The sequence below is a fragment of the Cervus canadensis genome, chromosome 3 (assembly GCF_019320065.1).
Source record: "Cervus canadensis isolate Bull #8, Minnesota chromosome 3, ASM1932006v1, whole genome shotgun sequence".
NCBI classification, from domain to species: Eukaryota; Metazoa; Chordata; class Mammalia; order Artiodactyla; family Cervidae; genus Cervus; species Cervus canadensis.
The window spans coordinates 19,105,807-19,127,180 of NC_057388.1; the positions used below are offsets into that span (position 1 = coordinate 19,105,807).

At 37.0% G+C, this 21,374-nt stretch overlaps 1 protein-coding gene across 1 annotated transcript in view; it reads left to right on the forward strand.

The window, feature by feature from the left end:
• SCIN (scinderin) overlaps positions 1 to 21,374 on the forward strand; it is a 79,835-nt gene that overhangs the window by 14,154 nt on the left and 44,307 nt on the right. The window contains exon 4 of the mRNA XM_043462738.1: positions 11,400 to 11,549. Within this exon, the coding sequence (XP_043318673.1) occupies positions 11,400 to 11,549 (150 nt within the window). The remainder of the gene's footprint in view (positions 1 to 11,399; positions 11,550 to 21,374) is intronic.

The window sequence follows — 21,374 nt, forward strand, 5'->3', positions numbered from 1 at the left end:
AACAGAAATTGAATAATTCTTAATATATTTCCCCTTCTTCTTGAACAGAGCTTCCTCTAATTATTTTTGTCCTGAAATGTGTGTGGGAAAACATTGCTTGGGGGGGAAATTGATTCCCCCAGGAAGCAAAGATTCTAGAATTTAACATGGACGTAGGATGAGTGTAAATAACCTGCCTGAAGAGTGTAGGGAAAGTATTTCAACAAATATTAATATATCCCATATATCCACACACATAATACTATTTCGTACTTATTAATTCTCTCAGAATTATTAGAAGAAGAGGCACAAGTACAGATGGCAAGTATTATCTTAGTGGGATGGGCAATATCAAAACTTTGTAACGTTTCAAAAGTAGAAGGAAAAAGGTAGAAATAAAGGGTATTTCCTGCTATTGGGAACCACATGCAGAGGCAGGGTTGCCGTTTTCTTCTCCAGGGGATCTTCCCAAACCAGGGATCAAACCTGTGTCTCCTGCATTGCAGGTGGATTCTCTACCACTGAGCCACCAGGGAACAGTGATTCCTACCTAAGTATTTTGTTTTACTGCCTCTCCTTAGGCAGTCTGTTGGGGAAGAGCATCAGTCAGAGGTCAAAGAGTTTATTTCATGTATGTAGAGAGAAGTGACACCAAGGAATTTAAAAATGGAACTACCCAAAGCTCAATCTGAGCAGTATTAAGCTGGCAGGAGCACAGAAATTAAATATGCTAAGGTTATAAATGGTTTGGAAAATGACCCGAATTGTAAACTTCCTTGGGTTCTCTAAGTTAGGGTCACCTCTACTTTTATTACTACTAGTGTATAATCCGACTGTCTGAGATCATACTAGCTGTGTGCACAGTTGAGATTATGCTACTAATGCCCAAAGTACAGTTCCTAGTGTCACACTGAGACATCTACATGCAAAATGGCAGTATTCTTGCCCTGTATTTCACAGTGAATTTCGTGGAAATGTCCTTTCCAACTTTAGATGCTATCCTGTTGCCCTAACCAGACTTAAGTCCTAACCTTCATATCTAGGCAGAAAACAGATACTATCCTCTCTCTCCACTCACCAGCAAGCAAAGCCATGACATATAAATAGATGATCAGGTGTATTAAGCTGTGCAGTTCCAAAGACAGTCATAGCACTCGGAATCTCTCACAGCTAGTGTACAATAATTAATTTTCTCTCTTAACTACTTATATTTTATAGCCCTTTATCCCTTTATAATTTATGAAGTATTTTTAAATATAAGGTGATATGGTTCATGGAAAAAGTGGACCTCAGTTTTCATCAAGTTGAATATAATCTCAGGTTCTCATCTATAAATTTGGGTATTTTATTAGATGTACTCTGGAGTCCATAAGCACTTTCCGTTGATAATGTAATTCTTCATTGCCATTATTTGACAATGTTTCTTTCCTAAAAAAATTTTTATATATAATGTATTTGCTTTATAAGTGCAGTAATCTCTTTGTCATGAATAGTGTCCAACTGAACTTTTCAACTGTCTACTCTTTGATGTTGAGCAAGTCATTAACCTCTTTGAGCCTTAACTTCCTTGTTTTTTTGGGGTTTTTTTTTTTTCATTTTGACTGTGGTTTCTAGTGACATACTGATCTCAGCTGATGGTGATTCAGTCCTGTCTGACACACAATCATATCTGGAAATGGCAGTTACCATCCCAGTTTCAAGGAAAAACCAGCTTAGAAGATGTGAGCAAGTCACTTGCGTTAAAGCAGGTTGAGCAGCGATCTGGGATAGGACCTGAATTTTTCTATTCATAGTTTACATCCTTTACGTTCTACAAAGTGAACTTGGTAGTATAGAAGATGATGTGGCTCTATAACAGAGTATCTTGCAACAGTTTCAGAATCTGCTTAATTCAGAATAGATTATGTCTAATCTGGCTTAGAATCTACTGAGATTAGTATTAGTAATGAAATTATTTGGCTTCCCTGGTGATTCAGTGGTAAAGAATTTGCCTGCAGTATAGGAGACACAGATATGCAGTTTTGATTCCTGGTTCAGAGGATCCCCTGGAGGAGAAAATGGCAACATACTCCAGTAGTCTGCCCGGAAAATCCCTTGGACAGAGGAACCCAGTGGGCTATAGTCCATGGGGTTGCAAAAGAGTTGGACATGACTGAGCAACTAAACAACAATGAAATTGCTTACTATTTTATTGAGTAAGTATTGAGTTTCTACAATGGACTGCATAGTTCAATGCTGTGCTAGACGGATTATAGCTCTGGTAACATGCTGTCTTCCCATAGGTAATATGTGCCATAGGAATATTCCCCACAAATCCAGGCTCATGCCATAGGGACAAAATCTCTATAAAAAGGTTCAAGGACATTGACCTGTTTAATAGTAAATTTTCTTTATTCTATGTAGTTAATATTTTCAATGACTTTCAAGTTATCTCCTGTTCTCGTGGCTGGTTGGAGACATTTGGGGTGATTTTCTTGCAGCAATACTTGAAGCTGATTCCCTCTTATGTTGTGGAACTTTCCCACCACTCCCAGGGATATCCTAGTAGGATTCAAGTTCTGAATTCCTAAGTATTTTAGAACAAACACCCACATGACCTGTGTTTATATTACTAACCTTTAACCAGTTGGTATGTCGCCAAAAGTTTCTAAAAGGTGATAAGATCTTGAAATTACCTTGGGGACTTTATTTTTGGGGTGTGTCACAGTCAACCAAGAAGAATGGAATCAAAACCTCTGTCATAATATTTTAATAGCAGTTATTGAGTTAATTATTTCATGACCACTTTCTGCTTTAGTGGGCACAAAGGGAAGCCAGTGCTGTTACTTCGTGTGTTTTATGACCCAGGTATGAAGAAGATAGGTTGAACATCTAAAGCTGTCATTCAGCTAAAGCCACATGGCCAACACTAAGGTTATGGGCATAACCTAAATCCTGTATCTTGATTGTTTTTGAGGGAAGTGAGCTTTTTTTTTGGATAAAAAACAATCACTAGTATTAAGGTGATGTGGAATATACCTTAGTAACACTTGGTGTGATAGGATTTGACTACAGTAAATATTCCCTAGGGGCTTCCCTGGCGACTCAGCCGCAAAGAACCTGTCTGCCAGTGCAGTGATGAGGGTTCGATCCCCGGGTCAGGAAGATCCCCTGGAGAAGGAAATGGCAACCCGCTCCAAGAGTTCTTGCTTGGGAAATCCCATGGACAGAAAAGGCTGGCAGGCTATAGTCCATGGGGTTGCAAAAGAGTCGGACATGATTGGGTGACTGAACAACAACAATGACAAAATATTCCCTAGACATGACAGCGTAATCTTTTCAACCTAAAGCATGAAATTGTAAAATTATTCATTTACTCACTTTGGAAGTTAAGATAATTATCGTTTTAGAGGATGATTTGGATAAATTGTCATATTTAGTGTATTTTCAGTAAATGATATGAGACATGGCTAGATTTCAGCAATTTGGAATTTACTGAATTATTGGAAAAATGCTTCTGAAATATATATGTATGTTGCTGAATTTATAAATCATTACTCACCCACTATTTTTAAAGATATGAGGAATTTGTAGAAATTAATAACATCACAGCTTAATATTGCAACAGAGCATCAGTAGCTCGAGAATGTGAGTGATAATGAAAAAAAGCCCATATTCTCAAAGTTTGGGATCTGAAGTTAGCTAAGTGTATATCAGAGCCAGCCACTAGTGGAGAATTAGGTTTCAGAAAAGTAGGAATCTGTGCTGAGTTTTTCTTTTCTTTCCTCTTGTTGGTTATCCATTTCATTTATTTTTTAAAATGTATTTACTTTAAATTGAAGGGTAATTGCGGTGGTGGGTTTTTAATCATGATGTTCTGCATGTTCTGTTCCCTTATTAACTTATCTGGTCAGTTATGCAATATTGGCTTACTGCCTTGCTATTTATAATCTATCCCGCCCTCTCTCATAGTCAGTCATCTGCTTCGAGAAAGCAGTCACTTCCTCATTGACCACCGTTTCTTTGAAACTGTGCTTCCTATGAGCATCAATGCCTTCTGCTAAACCCAGTGAAGAGTAAAACTCTTCTACTTGCCTCCTGTGCTGCCGTTGTTGTCATTAAAGCACATCAGATTATCCCACCCGCCCCCTCCCCCATCCCAGAGGAAGTGTATGGAATGTCATGGCCTGGGATGGGGACAGGGTTGCCGATCAAAGTGTGAGTCTGGTTTAATCTTCAGCCTCCCTCCTCTCCAACCTTCCTAGAGGCCTTGACATTTCACTGAATCTTAAGTGCTGGGCTTTGACCTCTATACTAAGCCATTTGCTGGAAAGTATCCTCACTTTGGTCTTTTGAGATGCCCACATCTCCACAGCAAGACCCTTCCTGGTTCTGTCAGCCACAGCTGTACCCACCCTTAGGCGTTCTGCTTAGCTTTTCCCACGCCACATAAAAGTTTCCGGAACAGTGTATTCAAGTTGTTGCCAATACCTGTTAATCCAACTGCCTGGACGCTGTCCAGAGTTGTTTCTGCTCTCATGCTCAGCATCTGGGATAAATGTATGACAAACATGTAGGACAAGAAGTTTACCAAGCTCTTCTCAAAGATTCATTGCACCTGGTCATGTTTCCTAGTAATGTTTCGCTTGTAATGACCTACTACCTTTTGACGAAACTAGTCTTACACCATTTCACACTGCTGCCCTCTCGGGGGTTCCTGCAGCGCACTCAAGTCCCGAGGCCAAGCCCGTGGTTCTTGGTATACAGATTTGGCTTTCTAGACCACATCCTCACTCCTCCCCTGCAAAACCCTTTACTCTGGCAAAATCAAGTTTCTTTTAAATTAACATTTTGTTGGCTTTCAGACTTTTGTCTCTACTATGACTTAAGAAGGCTAACTTTAAAACTGAAAACTGAGTAGAATCTTCTTTGTGCTGGATACATTTTTCCTTACTCCAAAGTACTCCACTAGATCTACTGGGGAGAGCCTTCAGGCAACAAGAAGAGAAATGGGAAAGATCAACCTAATTTTAAATCTGTAGAATTTACAGATTTTACAGTATTTACAGAATTTATAGTAAAAGTACGAATGGCGTTTAGTGTTGTTCTTAGCATGTGTTGGATGTTTGGATTATAAAGATGAAAACCAGATAGCCTTTGACCTCAAGGTGCTGTGAAGTGGAGAGAGACAAAAGCATACGCAAGTCAGAGTGTGGTCAGGTAGAATGCTAGAAGCTCTGGAATAGAGCTACACTCTTGCTGTAACTGGGGAATGGATGAGGGCACTAAGAAAGATGTCTCTCAAGGTATTAGGAATTATATTTTAATTCTCAATCATGGTTTCACACTGGAATCATTTAGAAGAGGTGTTAAGAGTACTGTACTTGTGATTTGATTCCTGGAATTCTGATCTTTAAGGTTTTGGAATGGGCCTTTGGTATAGGTTCTTTTGTTTTTTTAACCTTTTAACTTTTTTTGGCTGTGCCACATGTCACATGGAATTTTAGTTCCTTGACCAGTGATGAAACCCACGTCTCTACATTGGAAGTGAGAAGTCTTAACCACTGGACTGCCAAGGACGTCCTGATGTAGATTCTTTTTAAGCCCCACCCCCAGGTTATTGAACATTCCCATTTCAATATGGGAAATGTCTAAAGGTGCTGGGAAGTTCACGGTCATATGTCTAGAGAACAAATAAGTTGGTTAAAAATAGTTGAGTCACCTACTTATGCGGCCGGCGGAAATTATTTTAAATGTGACTATAAGACTTCCTTGATTTGCGAGGTGCTCTGAGTAGAACACAACCTCGCCTTCTCTTCTTATGAAAAGTTTGCTCCAAAAGCTGTCACTTGCTCCTGGTAAATGACATCACTGCTGCAGCCATGCTAGAGTTGTCCACGTCATTTCCCCCTTTCCCTGTCCTCCAGAACCCATCCAAAGGCATGACTGACCATCCCTGTAGACTTTAGTCTTACAATATCCCTCTGTTCTCCTCTGCTTCTCCGTCAGCACTGCTCTGTCCTACCTCCCTACCTCCCATGCAATTCCTCCTTTCTGGTCGCCCAGCTTTCTGAGACCATCCACACCCTCTGCATCCATCTTCTGTCCTTCAGTCAGAGATGCTTTTAAAAACACATATGCGTGTCATTGAAGGATGTTGAGGTAGCTTGACTTTAAACAACAACAAAATAGAATAGAAATGAACATCTGTTTATCCAAAAACTAAAAATCATGTTTTAAAGTTTAAAGAAATGGAGATTCTTGGAATTATTGTGCAAGTTAATATCTTTTTTTAAGCAATGCTTAAAGACCCTTCCACCTAGAGGGGTATCTGAATGAACTTCTATATTTGGTTAACTAGATCTAAGGAAAACTAGGGCTTCCCTGGTAGCTCAGGGGTAGAACCTGCGTGCAATGCAGGAGACATGGGTTTGATCCTTGGGTAAAGAATCTGCGTGCAATACAGGAGACACGGGCTCAATCCTTGGGTAGGAAAGATCCCCTGGAGATGGAAATGGCAACTTACTCCAGTATTCTTGCCTGGGAAAATTCCACGGACAGAGGAGCCTAGCGGGCTACAGTCCGTGGGGTCACAGAGGAGCCAGACACGACTTAGTGACTAAACAACAACAAAGGGAAAACTAAGCACTGGAAACATAAAACCAATAGAAGCAAGGAGAGTAAGAGGTCTGTTCCTCCCACCCCCAGCTTTTATAAACTTTTAGATGTATTTAGAATAAATAGCTTGGAAAAAGGAGCAAGTCCATGCTGAGTTCTTTGCCCAGGTTATGAGTCACCATCATTGGAGGGTTCCTTTAAACTCAGCTTCTGAAATCTTGCCTCCCTTCAAGAGCATCATTAACCATTGTTTTATTTCTGTTCTTATTTCCTGTCCCCGAATGAGGTTTGGCCACACTTCGATGTTTGACTTGTTAGCTCTGACCATGTAGTTTAGAAGAAATTTTAGAAACCTCTGGTCTGCCCCCAGTGTGGTTGTTTCTATGAATACCACTCACTTACTTTTATTTCTTGTTACTGGTGGTCCAAACTAATCACCAGTAACTGTCTTTACTCCCTTATTTCTTCCTTTGCCAACTATCCAGAATAATTTTACTTTCCTTAAATAGTTTGTACATTAAGAGCTAATTGTGGCTTCACAAACTTCTACTAGAGGGTGTTCATCAGCAAATTTCAGCCAAAATTTAAGTGGACTTCAGTCTGAATTGAATGGATATTTCCATATTTATAGGGAGTTTTTATGTCCTTTCCCCCCAAAAATGTAACATTCAGTGTTGAATTATTAAATTCCTTAGGTAAAATAGTTGCCTCTGAAACTGTATTTGCTTTATAATTTTCAGTGTCTAGTACACTTAAATCAGATTTACAGAAAGTTTATCTAACTCCCATTCAGTATTATAATCAAAACAATTTAAATTATAGTGAGAACTTTTTCTGTTTTAAGAATACACATCAACCCATCACATCAGTTATATTTTTTAGCTCTGTGCAGAATTTCTTATTTTTTTTAGCCCTTGCCCTCTAAAAAAAGGTTCAGTTGAATTATAGGGGAGTTTTTCAAGCATGTGGCCAGTTGAGTACAAAGTTTCCTCATGTGCAGAGTGGTGAAGTAGTTTTAACCAACCGCCTCTGAATAGGGTGTGTGTTGGGCTAGTGCAGCTTATTAATAGAAGTGCACGCATGCATTTCATCACTGTAGCGCTCTGTTAATGAGATGTCTTACCACATCACCTACGCGTGGTAGAATATGAATTGCTCAAATTGAATGAATTGCTCAAATTCTGTTTAAAATTTAAAGTATGTTTTAATGTCCATGACTGAACAAACTGTGTTTGTATAAAAAACAGTGTTGAATGAAAAGGGTTTTTTATTAACTTTAACATTTTTTTATTTTTCAATTAACTTTTTAAACAGTTCTGGCTTTTAGCAATTTCAAGTCCACATTTTATTGCATTTCTTGTCTGAGTTAACCACTGAAAATTAAATCTAATAAATAAGCTATGTTACTTAGATATATCACAAAATAAGGTGAAAATAATAAAAGAGTAAGCATAACATACAACATCTGTTTTCATGCTCAATAAGAAATTTTTTGGCAATGCTTTCTTTGATGATTTAGTCTTCTTTGAGTTAAAAGGAAAACTTCATTTTTAAAAGTTTTATTATTCTTATGAGTTTTTCCTAGATATATTTTTTGCTATTTTAAAGGTTGAAACTGCTCCCTAAGCAATGGTGAGGAATATTTTCTAAAACTAAATTTATCTGTGAATTTATACTGCACATAAAAAACTCAAAGTAATATCATAGAAGATATTTTGGGGTCCAAGGAATATTATAAAATTATATGTTAAATAATAATATTTATAAAATTATCATTAACTATAATTCATTTTCAAACATATTTTACCAGGCTTCCTTAATGCTTTACAAACATTAATAAAAATTCAGTTTAGTTGCTCAGTCGTGTCCAACTCCTTGTGACTCCATGGACTGCAGCACTCCAGGCTTCTCTGTCTGTCACCAACTCCTCAAACTTGTGTCCATCACGTCAGTGATGCCATCCAACCATCTCATCCTCTGTCGTCCCCTTCTCCTCCTGCCTTCAATCTTTCCCAGCATCGGGGTCTTTTCCAGTGAGTCAGTTCTTCACATCAGGTGGCCAAAGTATTGGAGCTTCAGTTTCAGCATGAGTCCTTCCAATGAATATTCAGGACTGATTTCCTTTAGAATTGACTGGTTTGATTTCTTTACAGTTAGTGTGATTTTATATAATCTCTTTGAAGTAGATAAGAGGTCACTTATAAAACTAAAGTAGGGAGAATATAAACATCTATTGGATGAATATAAAAATACAGAGCAAATCAGTAATGAAAGTGGCTAGCAGTCTGAGACATCTTGAGAGCTAACTTCTTATCCACTTCTTATATTTCACTGTAATGTAAATATTAAAAGTTTGTTCTCTCAGATCTACTGAGAAAAAAATCAATTGCAAAATATTGTGGAATAAGGTAAAAAAGGTGCCTAAGCTAAGAGCCTAAGCGTCCTGGCAGAGTAGCCTACTTTGCTTCAGGGGGTGCTTAGAAATGATAGATTCCCTGCAACACCTGCCAGGTGCAGTGTGCTCCTAGAGACCAGCAGATGTTCCAGCCCTGGTCTAATGCTCAGAATTATCAGGGGAGTGTCAGTAAATGCAGTTGCCTAGAGTCCCTAAAGGGCAGGCTCAGGTATCCATATTAAAAAAAAACCACCATCCTGCTCCAACATCGGATCTTAATGCTCAGTGACTAGGTGTTGGCTGCTCATTGGGAACCATTTGTTTTCACTGCTTGTAATTGTTAACGTGGACCTGGTATTCAAATCGCCTCTAAATGTGAGTCTCATATTCAGAAGCCCAGGTGTAGAAAACAGGAAAAAAAACAAAACAAAAACAACAAAACAGAAGGAAAAAAAACCACTCCCTTAACCATGTTGAATAACTAGATCAGATTCTGAAATGAAAGGAGTTGCAAGGCACAGTCCCTTTTTCTTTTACATCTTATGAAGGCATAAATTCCTAAGAGTTACATTTTATGCCTGAAAAGGAACGTGGAGCAGATGAATAAGGAACATGGGAGTGGGGGTGCAGCTTAAGGGGTTAGAGAAACTGTTATTGGCCTGTGTGCTTTGAAGTTGCACCCTCACAGAGAGGGAGCCTGCCAAATGTTAGGCAATAGTAAGCTATCTTTGAATTAAGAAACAACTCTGAGAAAAGAGACCGTTTCTCTGATTTTGGGGGTGCTGTTTAATTTTACTATTATTAATTCATTCCTTCTTTTGAAAGTTTGCAAACATAGAGTCACATAGTAAATGGCTGCTAAAGTCTGTCTCCTTTACACTTAACCACAGTGCAACCTCCTCTCCAGATTGACTAGACAAATATGTATGGAAACGTTCTGAAAACCAACAATAGTGCAAACATATTACTAGCCTTAGTTATCTACATGTCAGTCTCTCCTAGCTAGTTTTCACTCATTCATCTCTATTCCCAACATCTAGCTCCTAATAAACACTTAATAAATGAGTGACATTATTTAAAAAAAAAAAAAGGGGAAAAAAATACTGACAGAGTAAAAACTGAAGGCTTTCTTTCTACAAATATGTGCCCCTCCCCATGAGATAGTGTAGCTTTAAAAATCTTTTTCCTGCAAAGGCAGAAACAGCTTATATTTTTGTATCTAATTAAATGGAACTGTATTATTGTGTGGTTTTATTTAAGTCTTTACGATGTACCTGGATATTTTCAACATCAGTGTTTAAACATTATCCTCGATTTCTAACCACTGAAGGATAGTCTGTAGTATCCACATAATGACATTTTTATGGTGATTTCCCTATTGAATGGGCATTTTGTTTTGTTTCTTTGTTTTTGCATCTGGTGTCTGAATATTTCTGTAAAGTAGATTCCTACAAATGGTCCTGATTTTAAAAGCACATGTAATTTTTTGATGTGATGCCAAACTGCCCTTGAAAAGAGCCTGTCTTAGTATCTGTCACCCTAATAGTGTGTGATAATACCTACTCCCACATCCCACCAGCCTGGGTACCATTAAACTTCTTTCTTGTGTTAAATCACATTTAATGGAGAAAATGACATTTATTGTTACTTTACATTTGTTACTATATACTTTATGAACACTGTACCTAAGTCCAAAATATATACACTGTAATATTCATAGCAAGTGATGTATTTGATTTACTGTTTATCAAACTGCTATTCTGTTTCCATTTTTTTAAGTTTCTGTTAAAGTATAATTTTATATATAAGTATTTTTTCTATATATCCTAATTTATATAACTGTTACCCTATTGTTGAATATTTAATGTCTTTTCAATTTACAAAAATCTCAGCTGTGAAAAACCCCTGTACATGTGTTTTTTCCTCTTCTTTATGAATAATTTATTAAAATAAATTCCAGTTAGTGATATTACTGGGTCAAAGGTTTAACTTTTTATGACTCAGTAAAGATTGTTAAATTGCTTTACAAAAGTGATATATCATTTTTTATGATCAGCAAGATCATATTACCACTGTAATAGATTCTTGACTAACTTTCTGAAGAATGTTAGATTTATTATTCTAAATTTATATAACTTCTATAAATTTGCTCTCATAAATTGTACTTTGTGGATTATATACACAGAGAATGCTGATATATATATTTATATTTTCCATGTTTAAAAATTCTCACTTTATAATGCTAACTGAAAGCAACAGGATACACAATAAGGTATAAATTAAATATATCAAATTATATATACCTCAACAATGGATAATTTTATTTTTATGCCTTTTTGTTTTTTCCTAATTAATCACAGCGTGTATTATACCAGGGCTGAATGTCTGTCACATATTTGGGATCAAAAGGTCTGTCTGTTTCTTTTAGGTAATTTACCAATGGTGTGGATCCTCTTGTAACAAGTATGAGCGTCTGAAGGCCAGCCAGGTGGCCATTGGCATCCGGGACAATGAAAGGAAAGGAAGATCTCAGCTAACTGTGGTAGAAGAAGGGAGTGAACCATCACAGCTTATACAGGTATGATGAGTTGTGTGGGTTTTTAAAAGCTTGCCACTCTAAGCTGTACGTGTGAGTCTGTGTGTTAGATTTAATAACATCTCTGATAGGCTAAGATTAGGTTAGAGGACGTGTCAGAGTTTTCTAAGTCATAGTACTAAGGAGAACAGAGGATCACGACTGTATTTCCCACCATTGGAATGACTATCAAAGGAAGCCTTGTTCCTGATCTTCTGTGATATTCAAGGACTGATAGGTGGGCAACACCTTTGAGATTGACTGTAAGAAAATATTTTGGAAGAAAAATAATATTTATTTGAGCTTCTCAACTTTTTTTTAATGTAGTGATATTTTTCAATTTTAAAATTAATTATTTCATTAATGAAATAAAGTCTTATACCAGGAGATTAAATACACCAATATTTTAAATATTTCAATCATTTTAAACTAAGAATTATAGTATAGGTAGGGCACTTATAATTTTAGTACAGTTGTTAAATTAACATGAATTGTCTATATGGCTCTTTACATCTCTATCATTTACTTAATCAGTATACCAGTTCTGAACATTTAGTTATGAACAGTTTTTCTATTTTAAGAAAACTACAGTGAGTACCTGAGTCTATATATTGTATCAGTTCAGTTCAGTTCAGTTGCTCAGTCGTATCCGACTCTTTGCGACCCCATGGACTGCAGCACGCCAGGCCTCCCTGTCCATCACCAACTCCCAGAGTTCACTCAAACTCATGTCCATCGAGTAAGTGATGCCATCCAGCCATCTCATCCTCTGTTGTCCCCTTCTGCTCCTGCCCCCAATCCCTCCCAGCATCAGAGTCTTTCCAATGAGTCAACTCTTCGCATGAAGTGGCCAAAGTATTGGAGTTTCAGCTTCAGCATCAGTCCTTCCAATGAACACCCAGGACTGATCTCTAGGATGGACTGGTTGGATCTCCTTGCAGTCTAAGGGACTCTCAAGAGTCTTCTCCAATACCACAGTTCAAAAGCATCAATTCTTCAGTGCTCAGCTTTCTTCCCAGTCCAACTCTCACATCCATACATGACCACTGGAAAAACCATAGCCTTGACCAGACGGGCCTTTGTTGGCAAAGTAATGTCTCTACTTTTTAATATGCTATCTAGGTTGGTCATAACTTTCCTTCCAAGGAGTAAGCGTCTTTTAATTTCATGGCTGCAATCACCATCTGGCAGAATGTGGTCCACTGGAGAAGGGAATGGCAAACCACTTCAGAATTCTTGCCTTGAGAACCCCATGAACAGTATGAAAAGGCAAAATGATAGGATACTGAAAGAGGAACTTCCCTGGTCAGTAGGTGCCCAATATGCTACTAGAGATCAGTGGAGAAATAACTCCAGAAAAAATCAAGGGATGGAGCCAAAGCGAAGACAATACCCAGTTGTGGTTGTGACTGGTGATAGAAGCAAGGTCCGATGCTGTAAAGAGCAATATTGCATAGGAACCTGGAATGTTAGGTCCATGAATCAAGGCAAATTGGAAGTGGTCAAACAGGAGATGGCAAGAGTGAATGTTGACATTTTAGGAACCAGAGAACTAAAATGGACTGGAATGGGTGAATTTAACTCAGATGACCATTATATCTACTAATGTGAGCAGGAATCCCTTAGAAGAAATGGAGTAGCCATCATGGTCAACAAGAGTCCGAAATGCAGTACTTGGATGCAATCTCAAAAACAACAGAATGATCTCTGTTCGTTTCCAAGGCAAACCATTCAATATCACGGTAATCCAAGCCTATGCCCCAACAACTAATGCTGAAGAAGCTGAAGTTGAACAGTTCTATGAAGACCTACAAGACCTTTTAGAACTAACACCTAAAAAAGATGTCCTTTTCATTATAGGGGACTGAAATGCAAAAGTAGGAAGTCAAAAAACACCTGAGTAACAGGCAAATTTGACCTTGGAGTATGGAATGAAGCAGGGCAAAGGCTAATAGAGTTTTGCCAAGAGAATGCACTGGTCATATATTGTATATATTCCCTTAAATAAGATTGTCAGTCAAAGGATGTAATCTTATTCAACTCTCTAAATATATGTTGGTAAACTGATTGCCATTCATTTATTTAACAAATATTTATTGAATTCCTATGTGAGCTAGGCCTAAGTATCTGTACCTATTGCTGCTTCCTTGCATTAAGTACTGTGTTCCTTCATGACTTTACAGAGCCCGGTCAGCATTTCCTACCATAGTACCTTTTTGAATCTTCCCACTTTTCTCTTTGAGTTTTCATTTCTCTAATTTCCTAGGATGTTACACCTTTTCCCCCAAAGATTTTAGCCATTTGCATTTAAATTTTTCTAAAGACAGTTTTATAAACATATATTTTTAATATTTTTTATTTAGAGCAATTTAATGCGTTAGAGTTACCTGATCCAATGCTAGGCCACATAATCCAGTAAGTGAAAATTATATAATGGAATCATTTTATTGACTATAGTGTCTTTAAACTTTTTTACTTTAATAACCGCTAAACACAAAGTTCCCATTAATGTTTTGGAAATTATTTGAATTCAAAGATAATTCAAGATAGATAATCTTGGTATAATGCTAAGAGAAAGGATAGGCTGTAAAATTTTATGTGTAATATTATATTAATATGAAAGTTTATATCATATAGCTGTATGTTCATATATACATTTATATCTGGAAAGAAATATGCTGAAATATTACCAACATTATCAATGATGTCTTGGACTCTGGATATATGGCTTCTTATTATCTTCCTCTTCATTTGTGCTTTCAAAATTTATTATAATGGATTCCTTTTATAATCAGAGAAAAAAGACCATCTGAAAAAATAAAATTAGGAATGGCTTACCTGGGTTTTCAATAGTCAAAATTACCTTACTAATAAATTAGACCTTGAAACTATTTATAGCAAATTCTTCATTTTTTCATATTTTTTAAAGACCTCTCTTCTGGAAATGTGATCATCATTTAAGTTATCTAATTCTTATATTGAGAAGCAAAAACGATAAATAAGATGTATTTCTAATTGATTGTAGCCCCTTGTTTCAATAGCTCTCTTTTGATAGAAGTGGCCCGGGGAATACAACTGGTCCTTGCTGGGAGCTGGAGGACGTGTTGCATTAACTGTCAGGCTAGCTTCTCCATGTCATCTTGGGAGTCCCTTAACCTCTCATTGTCTCTGGGTCCTCATTAGTAAAGTCAGGGTTAGACAAACTGGCTTCTTGGGTTCCTTTAGGTTCCAATGATCTGTGATTCCACATGTTTAATTACCAGTCACTTTAGTCTCTTCCAGAGAATGAAGCTGCTGAGGCTGAGGGCCTTAACTGTACATATGTATTTTTGATGTCTTTGCTTGTTGGATTTCATTCAAAGTTTTGAGAAATAAAAGCTTAAGTATGACTGTGTGATGCTGTTAAATTAAAACGAGATAATGCAAATCTGAGGAAAAAAATTTTGTAAAAATGTAACTGATTTTAAAATATTAGAGATACGAATAAGGGACATACTGTTTAATATAAAAATGCTTTGTGTGTGCTTTAGGGGATCTTTGTTTTCTAAAAAAACTCCTAGAAAATACCTATTTTGTTTCTATTTAGTACATTTCAATGTATATTGCGTTATGATCAACAGTTCTCACAACTGATCTGAAATGAATTTTCAGTGGAAGTCTTCTTTTTTTGTTGTTAAAAAGCATTCATTGGGAAGTTTCATTTTTAGAAATGTTCTTTCGTAGCTTGATTACCTGGGTAAGTAGTTGTTTGATGAATTAAGTATGCACTTACGATAAACTAGTTTGACTTCTAGGCCTTCTTAATGTTGTACCTGTAACAATAGAATTCAGAAAGTTCATGAAGTTGGTTGGGAAAAAAAATCACAGTTTCATTTTCACTAAGCTCTTCATGAAAATTTTCTCCAGTTGTGAATGTAGTTAATAAACAACAGTAGCACAAGCAGAACCTGTGACTTTTCAGATCACACTATGGGTATTGCAAACAACTTCAAAATATCATTTATGCTTATCACTATTTGGTAATTATGGCAGTTACTAGACTTGCTGGTCAATAATATTATGTAATGAGTATATGAAGGAGCTTATTTACTACTTTATCATGTTTGTTTTTTAACATATATTTTGATTTTTTTAATGGTTGTATTCTAATATAATTGATTTTCATTGTAATAGTCAGTATTTTATTTTAAATATTTTAAAAATACATTCATTAGTAGGGGTTCACAGACTTGGCAAAAATGGTCCAAAGTGGCCATAGCACAGGGGCAAAAAAAGGTTACTTTGTTTAAGATGATGGAATGCCACTTTTTTTTTCTGAGATTCTAATGCAACTGTTGGCTTAGCTAGAGGATTCTAAAAAATCTAAAAAATCTTTCAGAATATCTTCTAAAATTGATCTTTTAAGTGACTCATTTTTAATGAGAATTTTTAAAAGTTATATCCCAAAATTTTGAAAGTCTATATATGAAGGTTGGTAATGACTTCAACTCAAGGACTTTTCAACCAATTAAATGATGCAATTGTCATGACTCCATATTCAATGCTGAATTTTTGGAACATGTCTTTGTAACACATTCAAGTGATCAACACAGAAAATAATGAAAAGTAATTTTTCTGAGAGTCTTTTGAAAAATTGATGTTTATTTAGAGGTGGTTCAACTATTTATTGATCACAGTATTGTAATATTTTCACACTATTTTCATATGGCTCATCTCTAGGATGATCATACATTTATCATCCTTCAAAACCAAACACACTGGAGAGAAACTGGGGGCGCCAACCAGACAGACATCGCATGCATTAACAAGAACTCTCTGGGGAAACAGGATGTGTGGTCAGCCTCTTCTCTGTATCTTCAGCACTTTTAAAAGTCATATGCCTAAATAATGAAAGTAATACTCTAAGCAGAACTAATTAAAGCCTATAACTAGGGTCGCATTTCCTCTGTGCTGGTTTTCTCCTCTTTGTAAGCATATTTACCATGAAAAGCTGCCTATAAATTATGTAAAGCTTTTTTTCGTGGTCTTTTTTCTTTTCCGATTTAAAATAATCAGTGAATGTGAAGGAAAATCAAATATCTCACTAGCCCGAAGGTCTCAGACTTTCTTTGTTGGTTCTGCCCATTCTCTAAACATCAGGAGGGAGGCTAAAAGTCCCTTGAGGAAGAATGGCAAAGATGAATAATTTGTCAGTATGTTTTACAGACTTTCATTTTTAAAAAGTCAGCATCTTGCTATCTACAGGGTAGATAGCAAAAAGAAGGGGCAAGTAGTTTGAAACAACAACAAAGCAACTAACCTGGAAAGAGTGTTTTTTTCAGTGTAATTTAATTAACTTGTTTAGCCCATAATCACTGTACATGCCAATGAAGGAATCCTGGCAGTAAACATCCTACAGGGGGATTATGAACAGATGCTGTGTTGTTGAACTGTTAGATTTCTTGCGTCTATAAAAAACACTAAGGCTCCCTGGAAAGTCATATGTACAATCACTATTTTAAATTTTGGATTAAAAGGGAAAACTGGAAAGAAAATTAGAGTGTCATATGATATTTCAGTCAATCAGTATTTATTGATCACCAGGTTTTTTCCCAATCAAGTTCAGAGGCTATACTTTTATTGTCTGATTGAGAAGATGAGCATGCACTGAATCTAAAACTTAGTCCAAGAGTAGGAACAGATTGTGAGGGTCCTCAAATGCTGGAAAGCATGGTCAGAGTGATACCGCCAGAAGTTGAAAGATTTCTCATGATAAAACTTATGCATTTTATATTATTATTTTTTATTTTTTTAAATTTTTTTCATTTATTTTTATTAGTTAGAGGCCAATTACTTTACAATATTGTAGTGGGTTTTGTCATACATTGACATGAATCAGCCATGGATTTACATGTATTCCCCATCCCGATCCTCCCTCCCACCTCCCTCTCCACCCGATCCCTCTGGGTCTTCCCAATGCACCAGGCCCGAGCACTTGTCTCATGCATCCAACCTGGGCTGGTGATCTGTTTCACCCTTGATAATATACATGTTTCGATGCTGTTCTCTCGAAACATCCCACCCTCGCCTTCTCCCACAGAGTCCAAAAGTCTGTTCTGTACATCTGTGTCTCTTTTTCTGTTTTGCATATAGGGTTATCATTACCATCTTTCTAAATTCCATATATATGTGTTAGTAAGCTGTAATGTTCTTTATCTTTCTGGCTTACTTCACTCTGTATAATGGGCTCCAGTTTCATCCATCTCATTAGAACTGATTCAAATGAATTCTTTTTAATGGCTGAGTAATATTCCATGGTGTATATGTACCACAGCTTCCTTATCCATTCGTCTGCTGATGGGCATCTAGGTTGCTTCCATGTCCTGGCTATTATAAACAGTGCTGCGATGAACATTGGGGTGCACGTGTCTCTTTCAGATCTGGTTTCCTCAGTGTGTATGCCCAGAAGTGGCATTGCTGGGTCATATGGCAGTTCTATTTCCAGTTTTTTAAGAAATCTCCACACTGTTCTCCATAGCGGCTGTACTGGTTTGCATTCCCACCAACAGTGTATTTTTTTAAATTTATTTTTTTGAAGTATAGATGATTTACAATGTTGTGTTGATTTCTGCTGTACAGCAAAGTGATTCGCTTATAAATACATTTTTTCCATATTCTTTCCAGTATCACAGGATATTGGATATAGTTCCCTGTGCTATATACGTTAGGACCTTGTAGTTGATCCATTTTGTATATAGTAGTTTGCATCTGCTAACCCCAAACTCCCAATACATCCCTCCCAAACTTAAGTATTTTAAACTGCATGACAAAAGCATATAAGATCATCTCTAGAGGATCTCCCCATATAGTAATTGTATTCATCTTGTTATTATAAGTCATAATTGCTTGGAAATAAGAAAATTTATTCAGTCATTCTTTTGACAAGTTGATTAGATATTTATGATGGATATTTATATTTAAGATCTGAGTATCTTGTAAGTAAAATCTAGAGTTGAATTGTAGAGGTGTTTCTTAAATTATCCTTTAGAGATGTCTGTTTAGACAAAGAGTAAAATTTTAGTTATATTTCCCCAAAGTACTTTGCCCAGTGAAATTTGCATCTTAATTATGATGCTATACTAAATTCCTTGAGGGCGCGGTACTGCCTTATTATCTGTAAACTTCACAGCTCTAACTCATGGCTCGTTAATATGAAGATAATTAATACAATTAACTGCGAACTTTGAGGTACTAGATAACCAATCACATTTGTCTTCCTGTTGCATAGAGGATAGTATTGCTTTAAAAACTTTCCTGTGTTTTAGACGATAGTGTTGGTGAAGATATGAAGAAAGCCACATGATTGGTTAACTTTTAAAACCGACAACATTGATATAGGAGCAGTTAGTGTTTAGATAAGCATAATCTATATATTCTGCTAGTCTTCTTTCTATACATCGATAGTTACAACTTACCTCCTAGAAAGTGATAACCTAGCCTTGAACTTGTCTGCCTTCCCATGTGTTAGGTAGATTGTGTGTTCTCCAGGTAAGAATACCTAGTACTGGAAGAAATAGATAGCTGATGCCTAAAACTGATTCTGTAAAAGTGCAGGTCCCCAGGAGTTACATTTGGGTCTCGCCATCTGTAAAATCTTCCTTCCCCGGTCTAGTGTTCAGTAGACACTCCCCACTTAGTGTTCAGTAAAATTGGACACCATTTCTATTTTTGTTCTTTTAGGGTCCAAAACCCTCTCCTCTCACTCTCTAGTGCATATCAATGCTGGCCACTAACCTCGACCACTTTGCATGGCCATTGTCAATAATCCTGGTGCTGCCTCTCCTGATGCCCGTGTTAAAAGTAATATGCTCCATGAGCTCTAAGAAACTGTAGAGATGTAGAGCTTTATTTTTGAAATCACCCCCTATATTTGTTTATTTTTCTCCAATACTTTACATTAAAGGCTGGGGTACTAATGCTTTTCAAGGTTGTACGATTTGAATTTACAGAAAGTAAAAGCAGGAATGCTTTTGAATGTTTAATCTAAGCACTGGAATAGTCATACATTTTTATCACATAAAGTAAAAGATGAAAAAGCAAGTTGGAATTTGCAAATTTATAATTCTGTTGACATTCCATGAAGCTTCTTTGTGGAAACGTTTGCTTTCATAGCATAATCTTAAGTTTACTGGATTTATATGGGATTATATTTTAATCTTTTAACTAAAATAATATTGTATATTTGAATCAAGCTTGATCATTTTGAAAGTAATACCACAGAGAATAGAAAAACTTTATTTTCTGGGGGTGATTTTTGATTAAGTGTATCAGTCCCCATTTATCTTTGTAGAATAGTGTCAAATGAACCAAAGAAGTACCACTAATAGAAATTGGGAGCTATTTTGAAAATCCCCTCATGACAATTTTGGAACAACGAGTATGTAGTATTTTTAAAGGGTCTAAAGATTTATAGGGAAATGGTATAAATAAGAATAAAAACCACAGGTTTTTAGTGTCAGGGAATAAACATGGGTATTTTGATCTCCCTACATGTAAAACACAAAGTTGTTTTGGGGGTTTGTAACACACCCACATGCACCCGCACGCACATCACTCGTTAAATTAGTTTCTGTTGCTCTCTTGTGTGTGTGCTCAGTCTCTAAGTCGTGTCCAGCTCTTTGTGACTCCATGGACTTTGCTCACCAGGCTCCTCTGTCCATGGGGTTTCCCAGGAAAGAATACCAGAGTGGGTTGCCATTTCCTTCTCTAGGGGGTCTTCCTGACCCAAGGACTGAACCTGCATCTACTGCAATGGCAGGCAGATTCTTTACTGTCTGAGCCTCTGGGAAGCAGCTCCCACCCTCTTAATTCCTTGTTAGTCACAACTTCATGCTTGTGAGGGTGGAAATCTGAGTTGTGTAAGATATTGGTTTGGTCAGTAGGCACAGTAAACATATTAACACTAAGAGACAACAGAAAACGTTTTGTTAGAGAAATGTACTTATTAGATACGTACACTTCTTTTTGTGTGCTATCCCAGTAGCTTTAGCTTCCTTGTTTACCCCTCCTTTATTTTCCAGCCTCTTTAAGTTCTTGGGAAATTGAACAATGTCTTACATACTTTGGAATTTCCTAGTCATGTCGCGTGGTGTCTGGCACACCAGAGAAGTTCACCAGAATGTGTTGTGTGATTGAAATAACATTGTTAGAGAGCCACGTGGTCCATTATGGGTTTACCATTCAAAGATTTTTGAGGTAAGAGGATTCAAAATATTTGCCACTCTCTCTAGAGTAATCCTCACATTACACATTAAGTAGAGAGGAAGTATCAGAGGTACCAGCAAATGGAAATCTCTCCTTTTCTTCTCTCTGCTGCAGTACACTTCAATTATCCCCCATTTTGCTTTACGGTAAATGATGCTTAGTACACATGCCAAATCAACAGAATTATAGTGACCAGCAGGGCACGCTGCAAGGTTATGCCTCTAAGAGCACTACAGTTGCTGTAGCTCCTTGTATCTACCATTTATTGATAGCTTATTTTATGTGCCAGGCACTGTTCATTTGTTATTTATTTTAATGAATATTTTTATTGGATGCGTGCTCAGTTGCTTTAGTTGTGCCGTCTGCCAAGCCCCTCTGTCCTTGGGATTCTCCAGGCAACAATACTTGGAGTGGGTTGCCATCCCTTCCTCCAGGGGATCTTCCCGACCCAGGGATCGAACCCGGGTCTCCAGCACTGCAGGCGGATTCTTTACCTCTGAGCCGCCAGCAAAGCCCTGTCTAGTATTTAATTCGGATACCCACTTTGTTCCTCATTGGTTCATCCACTTGGGGCAGTTGAAATAT